The 8,147-nt window shown below is 30.1% G+C and overlaps 1 protein-coding gene across 1 annotated transcript; it reads left to right on the forward strand.

Moving 5' to 3' along the window:
• Nucleotides 1–2,639: 2,639 nt before the first annotated feature.
• Nucleotides 2,640–6,370, forward strand: LOC126671622 (tetraketide alpha-pyrone reductase 2-like). Its single transcript, XM_050365403.2, has 6 exons — nucleotides 2,640–2,796; nucleotides 2,929–3,101; nucleotides 3,820–3,999; nucleotides 4,085–4,247; nucleotides 5,705–5,894; nucleotides 6,033–6,370. Exons 1-6 carry the CDS (start codon nucleotides 2,691–2,693, stop codon nucleotides 6,172–6,174), a joined length of 954 nt encoding a protein of 317 aa, XP_050221360.1. The 5' UTR covers nucleotides 2,640–2,690; the 3' UTR covers nucleotides 6,175–6,370.
• The last annotated feature ends 1,777 nt before the right edge of the window (nucleotides 6,371–8,147 follow it).

The raw sequence follows: 8,147 nt of genomic DNA on the forward strand, positions 1-8,147 counted from the left end.
CCCATTGTAAACCAACAAGCTACATTCTCAAATTTTAAATTCAAAAAGAAAAAAGAAAACATTTATTTTATTCAAATATTTCAATAGAATAATTCTAAAATTACAATGAAAGATAATTATTTAGGGGCCTTTTGGTTCAACATTCGAAATCGGAATGGAAATGGAAATGGAAATGAGAATGATTGTTTTCATATCTTGTTTGGTTCAATAAATTTATGTAGGAATGCGAATGGATAAGATTGTGTAATGTTTTTTAAAATATTATTTATTATTATAAATTTTTAAATAAAAATTATTTTTTATTTTTTAAATTGTTTTTCTATTTTTTCTAAAAAAATATTTTTTATTTTTTAAAATATTTATTATTAAATTATTAGTTAAATTTTGATTCTCAAAGGAATGAAAAGTCTATGGAAGTAGGGGGAATGGTGATTCCCCATAATTATAAATACCATTTTTTTCAGGCCGACTTATTTGGGGATACCGAGAATTTCATCCGGCAATATCATGGGTCTATGCAGTATCATAGGAGCACCTCAGCGCAGACCCAGTGGCCACTAGCTTCGTCTTTTGCAGTACCACCTTCGTCTGTACCCTATGTAGACCCGTCATTTGGGCAGACGGATTATACTACTCCGCTAGCAACGCCTCCTCCGCAGTTTTCCCAGCATCCGGGTTCCGCTTTTACCCCGTTTCAGGAACCTCCGCCTCAGACACCTCCATATTTGCCGACCGTTCCGGTATATGATGATTCTTGGAACTTTACCTCCCTGGCCACTCCCCCCTCACAACGGTCTCGGCTTCTTGAGGGCTACATTCCAACGCCGCCCAGTCAAGATCCAGCCTCCTCTTCTAGTCCGACTCAGAGTCCCTCCCATATGCATTTTACTATGGATGACCCTTGGATCTACAATTTGGATCAGGGCACACAACCGTTTGGTGAGCTTCTAGGATTGCAGGCTCCTTCTTTTTCTCTGGGGTTAGGGTTGGACCCCTCCTTACAGCCTCCTGCTCCTGATGTCCTTGATGAGAACGAGACTGAGGAAGTGGACAGTCCATACGGCGATAGTAGCAAGAGAAGCACCGGCCTAGATGGAAGATGTTACCGCCGATTGACTGATATCCAGATGAGTCGGCGTGTGAATAAGGGTTACGGCATGAGGACAAACTTACGGAGTTCAGATAGATCAGACTATACTCAGTAGTTTTATAATTGTTGTACAAATATTTATGTGTATGCACTATTAATTTATGTACGGTTACTTTTAATTGTTTTGTATGATTTCTTTATAATTATGTATAATACATTATTAATTTATCTTTATTGTTCTCATATTAGACGAAAAACGCTTGACACAGTTAATATAATTATCAAAATTAAAATACAACTTAAATATTTTTTATTTATAATATTTTAATTTTTAATTATTGAATAAAAAAATTAATATTAAGAAAAAATAAGCTGCCAATGATTGGGGAGAGAAGCTCCCCAATCATTGGGGCTAAAGCAGCCCACAATGGGCCATTGCGGGCTGCTTTAGTCACTAATCTAGCTGACTAATTAGCTGGTTTAGTGAAGCCCGCAATGGCCCATTGTGGACTGGGTGGATCCCAGACATAAAAACTTTTATGCCTTGGGACACAAAATCAGAATTTCCCCTTTTAAGGGGGAACAAAAATCTAAAAAATTCCTCATTGGAAGGGTAATTCCATTCTCATTGTCTATTTGATTATTATATTTTTGTTAAGGCCATGAGGTGTTCTGAACGAGTTTCAACTATAAAACGGCATCTTTAAACCTTCCATGTCCAGACTAATCCCCACTCGAGTTGGGTAGGTTCTTTCTAGGAGGGAAAGCTCTGATCTCAAGTTCTAAACGGCTGCATACATAAATACGGTTCGAACCCGCGACTTCACTTAAGTCACAAGAGCGTCTTTCCAACTTATTTACGTCTTACCAACTCACCTGATGATTTTTAATAAAACAAACAATGAAAATCATCCATTCACATTTTCCATTCTTCTCTTCTTTTTTGACAAATCAAATGGCGCCTTAATATAATCTGTTTTCCTTACAATAGAAAGGTCCATAAAACCAAAACAAATACTGTTAGGTTCAACATTTAGTAAATGAAGAAATGTAATTAGATAACAAAAAAAAATTGAAGTAGAAACAAGTTGCATGAAATGAATGAATCATCTGCCTTCAACAATCTTTTTCAAATTCATTAGGAAACATCAAACAAACAAGATCAAACTTTGCATGATAAATATGTATATGCAAAAATTAATTAATTTTGAAAGAACAGTCTACTTTAAAACTCTGTCATCAAACTATAAAATAATAATCTAATACTATACAGCTTTCGATAAAATTAAATAATTGCTTAATTTTTAATAATTTTTTTTTATGTTATGGGTTAATTAATTCCAAAAAAATAAATTAACAGATGAAAATATATCATTCTCACCAATTAAACTCTTTACATTCTCATTGACTATTTGGAAATAATCCACACAAATTATAAATTTACGGACCAAACTGTAATAATTCCTTGTTCACGGAAAAATTGTGATCATAATTTTGTACAAATTAATTTATTTTTACTATGTGTATATATAGACATGGATACGTGCATATATAACCAACAATTAATTTGGACAAAAGTGAGAGATAAAGTTAGAGAAAAATGCCTGAATATTGTGTAACAGGTGGAACAGGGTTCATAGCAGCTTATTTAGTTAAATCTTTGTTAGAAAAAGGTCATACTGTAAGAACAACAGTGAGAAATCCAGGTACTAATAATTATACTATATGCTTCTACTTAATTAAAATTAATGTTATGTTAATTAATTAATTTTTTATGTTTTAATATATTTTTTATTCATCAAATAAATTTAATTAATTCTTATGTGATAATTTTTTAGAGGATGATGGAAAAGTTGGATTTCTAAAAAAGTTTAGTGGAGCTAAAGAAAGATTAAAGATTATGAAAGCTGATTTGTTGGTTGCTGGAAGTTTTGATGAGGCTATTCATGGTGTTGATGGAGTTTTTCATACTGCTTCCCCTGTGCTCGTCCCTTATGATCATAATATTCAGGTTAATTAATTAGTATCGCTTAGTTTTAAAAAAAAAATTCCCTACAAAACCATCTCTGCTAGACTTAATTTACACTTTAATTTAATTTAATTGTTTACTGAGTTATTAATTATAAGAAAATTTTGTTATATATGGTTAAAGATGTTTGTAAATTGATTTGGGATAATTATTTTTATCAGCAAAATTAGGTCAAAAATACTATTTTCTCATTTCATTCTAAAAAAAGAAATTGTTTAAATTTCATATAGCAAAGGGAAAGCATTCAGTTTGAACTGAATTGGACCGAATAAAATTTTTTTTATATTTTCTTTTTATAGAAACCCGAACGTAAAAATGAAAATTTTAAACCGCACTAATCTAGTTGATATGTCTAACTTTTTTGGTTTGATTATACTAAAGTTAGCAGAATTTTTTTATGTCCAAAAACAAACATAAGTGAATCAAAAGTTTTTTATAATATCAAATCGAACCAAATTGAATTAGTTGGTTTCACTCAATTTTCTGATTTGATTCGATTTTTTAACATCTCTACATGCAATTGAAACAACTTATAATGGGGTTTTAATTATTTATTTAACAGTCTAAATGTCAAAAGATAACTAAAATTCAGAAGAAGAAAAAATAGTAATTTTGATCTAATATGAGTGGTTTATTATAAACCAAATTATAATTAATTAATACAGAGATTTATGCACACTAAAATAAATAAAAAATGCAGGAAACTTTGATCAATCCATGTATCAATGGCACCAAGAATGTTCTGAGCTCTTGCACAAACGTAAAAAGAGTAGTACTTACGTCGTCTTGCTCTTCAATACGATACCGATACGATGCTGAACAAGTTTCTCCTCTTAACGAGTCGCATTGGAGCGATCCGGACTATTGCAAGCGCTACAATGTTCGATTTTCATCAATTTATTTGCATTTTCAATTACAAATTAGTAAGAGAGTTTTTTGCTGAAATAAATGTTGATTGATTGCAGCTATGGTATGCGTATGCAAAGACTCTAGCTGAGGAAGAGGCTTGGAGAATTGCAAAGGAGAAGGGGATTGATCTTGTTGTGGTTAACCCATCTTTTGTTGTTGGTCCGTTGCTTGCACCACAGCCTACCAGTACTCTGCTCCTTATACTTGCCATGATTAAAGGTTATTTGCACACTGTTTATTACATAAATCTAGACTTGTTTGTGGTCCAGGCTTGGACGGGCTTGATTATTCTAAACGCAAGTTCAAGCCCGATTCGAATCTGATTCGGACTTGACATTTACTTTCCGAGTCCAGCTTGTTTGTAGTTTTTATACGGGTTTAGACCGGGCTAATGTGAGCCTACATTGGATTTTCAGTAATAGAAAGTTCAAGCCTGCCTTTAAACTAACAGATCTTTTTGGGCTTAGGATCGGGCCAGGCTTGAGTCATGTTCAAGTTCGGCCCAAAATAGGCAGGCTTGGATGGGCCAAATTGGTATGTAGACCCTTAGAAAGGTCTACATAAATCAAACATGTTTACCAATTAAGTTCTGACTTAAACTTTAGCTATATGATCATGGGCTTTGATGAGATGAGGCTGGATCCAAATATGGTGCGGACTAAGTTTAGGAAGGGATCCGAAACAAATTAATTAAACCAAATTAACAGATTCATTGGTTCTCTTTAAAAGACAAAATTGGTTTGATAGTTGAATTTTTTTAAAAAAATTATTAATTGAATTAACTGAATTTGTTTTTAATTTTTTTATTTTTATCTGTGAAACCTAATTAACCAACTAAAAACATCGGTTCAATTTTAAATTTATATATTATTTTGGATGATTTAGTTAAAAAGATAAAATAATTTAACTTCCCTAATATTTGTCGGTCTCTAATTGAATTGATCGATGCTCTCCTATAGGTTTGGGTGTAATATTTATTATTTAAATTCGACCATAAGCGGTTTCGAGTCATATTTTTATATAGATCTATGTAAAATTTAAATGAGTAATGCTATATAACCCACCTCTTTTAATCAACTTTTTTGTAGCGTCTGACGTGTCAGTGAAAGAGTGGATAGATTAAATTCTGTATTTTTGAGATATATATTTTTTTTTAAAAAATGAACGAATGACACCTCATCACGTAAGAAGAGTTAAAAATGGATTAAATAGGTGGGTATAAAGCATTTCTAACTTAAATATTGAAGTTCTATTCATGTGGATCGGGCCAAGGCGGGCTGAATAGTTCTGGACACATTGTGTGCAGAACTATTGTGTGTTTTCAAACCGAAATGGAGGTCGAACCGATAAAACCACAAATTCTTGATTTATCTGGTTCAACCTAGTGAGCACCAGCTCTCACTTTAACCATTATTGCAACCTATTTTTGGTTCAACTATCGGTTCAACTGGCTGAGTTTATATATGAATTACAGTCTAACTGATTAAACTAGCAGTTCACTCCAGAACAGCCGATTCAACCATATTTTTAATTTAAAAGTAAATCAGACCAAACAACCAAAACATTTCAGGTTCAATCGATCTAACCGGCTGGTCCAGTCTTATTTTTTAGTCACGGCTTGTTGTAGTTGGCATTGTTGTTATAGATAATTTTAATCCAAGTATATGATGAACTAGGTTTGAGAAGCGAATATCCAAACACAGCCGTCGGATTTGTGCACATAGATGATGTAATTTCCGCTCACATTCTAGCAATGGAGGAAAGTAAAGCATCAGGCAGGCTAATTTGCTCAAGCTCAGTAGCTCATTGGTCACAAATAATAGAGATGCTCAAGGCCAAATATCCCTCTTATCCTTATGAGAACAAGTTAGTATACATAATTAAACCGTTATATTTCTTGTATTAATTAAAATCATGCACTAATTAAAAAATTTAAACCGTTATATTTCTTGTATTAATTAAAATTTTGCACTAATTAATCTGCTGTAATATATATTATTACAGATGTAGCAGCCAAGAAGGAGACAACAAGCTTCATAGCATGGACACAACTAAGATTTCTGAGTTAGGGTTCTCTCATTTCAAAACAATAGAACAGATGTTTGATGACTGCATCAAAAGTTTTCAGGACAAGGAGTTTCTTTAATTAATTAAACCCTAATACTGCAAAAATAACATCGATCGATCGCTTCGATTAAAAACGATATTATGTGTGTTTTTTGTTTTTGATGTTTCTTCTGCATTTGATTGTATCAACTGCTATAATAATCATTCAGAAACCTTTTGAATTAATTGGATTATACTTGTGCAATAATCTTTTAATGTTAGGTTTGATTCACTAATTTTCTTTTGAGCTTTAAATTTCAATACTGGATAAGATAAAAAGTATTTTAAATTTTAGTGAAAATAATATAAATTTCCTTATATTTTTTTAATAAATAATTAATTTAAAAAGTTGAAATTAATATATTATATGTTAAACACATGAATTAAAAAAATGGTTAGATTAATAAATTTTTTGATTTTATTCTTTTATAAGATTTTATATATATAAAGCATATTAATGATCATTAGTTTCTGTATTGATGTATTTTATATTAGAATATGAAAAAATTAGTTCATTTGGGATAATTATACAATTTACTAAGAGTTAAAAAGATTATTTGCTAAAAATAGGCGGTTTATTCATTAAAACATCAAAAATAATAAGGCTGTCTATTAATTTGATACAGAAAGAGAATTAACTTGTAAATTCTAATACCAAACATGTACTTTTATATATCATGTGTATCACATTTTTTAACTTAACCATCAAAGATTGTTACGGTGGCCGGATTGTCTGAAATCTTAATTTAAATATCAAAGAAACAGTACTCGGAAGTGCTGTCTTTATTTAATGAACAGCATGTAAGTATAACTAACTCGTTTGCTCCATTTTATTTTGGTTTGATGCATACATGTGAAAATTGAGTTAAAAAGATCCAACATCACATACTTCTTTTTGTACAAGTTTAGATGGCAAAATCGGAATTTTAAAAAATAGAATTCAAAATTTGAAACAAATTTATTTTATATATAAGGTTCGATAAGTTGTTAGATCGTTTATTTAGGTTTGATTTATATTACAGCTTCACTGATTTTTTTTTAATGTTCAAAACTAGTTTATAATATCTGATTTTTTTTATAATATCAAATTAAATAGAAAAAAAAAATCGTTTTTTCTTAACCAAATTGAAATATAAAACAAATTAAATTTTTCAAATTAAGCCAAACCACAATATAAAAATAATTTGATGGTAAAATTTTCTTTTCGATCCATTTTAATTTTGGATATAAGAAAAATTATTTACATTTTCATGTAAACTAAACAAAAATAAAAAGAATCACACATATTTGAAAAAATGACTATAAGTGATTGTAAATTGATTTTTTTTTCTAATATTGATAATCTTAAAAATTTAAAATATTTAAAATATAAATGAAAACAAATATAAAAAAGAGAGCGTACTTTTATATGATTAATGCCTAAATTGAGTAACGAATATAATGACAATTTCATCATTAAGTTCTTTTCATAGTAGAGAGACTTATAATCAAATTAATTATAACCCAAAATGAATACTAGGACATTGTTTCATTTAAATTAACTTTTAAGTATTTCATTAAATTAAAATAAATTAGTAAGATAAATAACATAATAAAATTATAGTGAAATGAGACCTAAAATTTTCATTACTATATTATCATGGAGGAATTCGTATCGACGATTTTATTTTAATTGCTTTATTATCTTTCCTAATTACTTTTGTTTGTACAATCATCCATTTTTTTCCCTTTTTTATTCTTCTTTCCTTGATTTTCTAATTTCTCTAGTGGTATGCATGTTTCCAATCTTAGTGGATTGGAATTGCGGAAAGTTTATAAACAATGACTATATTTGTTATTTAACATAACAGGAGAGAATGATGTGGACTTGTGAACCAACCTTCTAAAGAAAAAAAATAAGACTATCATATAAATAAGATATATATTATGTGGGTTTTTTTTTAAAGAGAAAGATTGCAATTTTATTGCTACTGAAAAACAAAGATACAAGCTTATTGACTGACTACGGAATGT

The sequence above is a fragment of the Mercurialis annua genome, linkage group LG3 (assembly GCF_937616625.2).
Source record: "Mercurialis annua linkage group LG3, ddMerAnnu1.2, whole genome shotgun sequence".
NCBI classification, from domain to species: domain Eukaryota; kingdom Viridiplantae; phylum Streptophyta; class Magnoliopsida; order Malpighiales; family Euphorbiaceae; genus Mercurialis; species Mercurialis annua.

Bases quoted from the DNA above. Each gene is read 5' to 3' on its own strand.
- LOC126671622 (XM_050365403.2), top strand. From the start codon at position 2,691: ATGCCTGAATATTGTGTAACAGGTGGAACAGGGTTCATAGCAGCTTAT. The intron at 3,102-3,819 runs GTTAATTAATTA...TAAAAAATGCAG, and splicing joins CTTATGATCATAATATTCAG to GAAACTTTGATCAATCCATG. The intron at 4,000-4,084 runs GTTCGATTTTCA...GATTGATTGCAG, and splicing joins ACTATTGCAAGCGCTACAAT to CTATGGTATGCGTATGCAAA.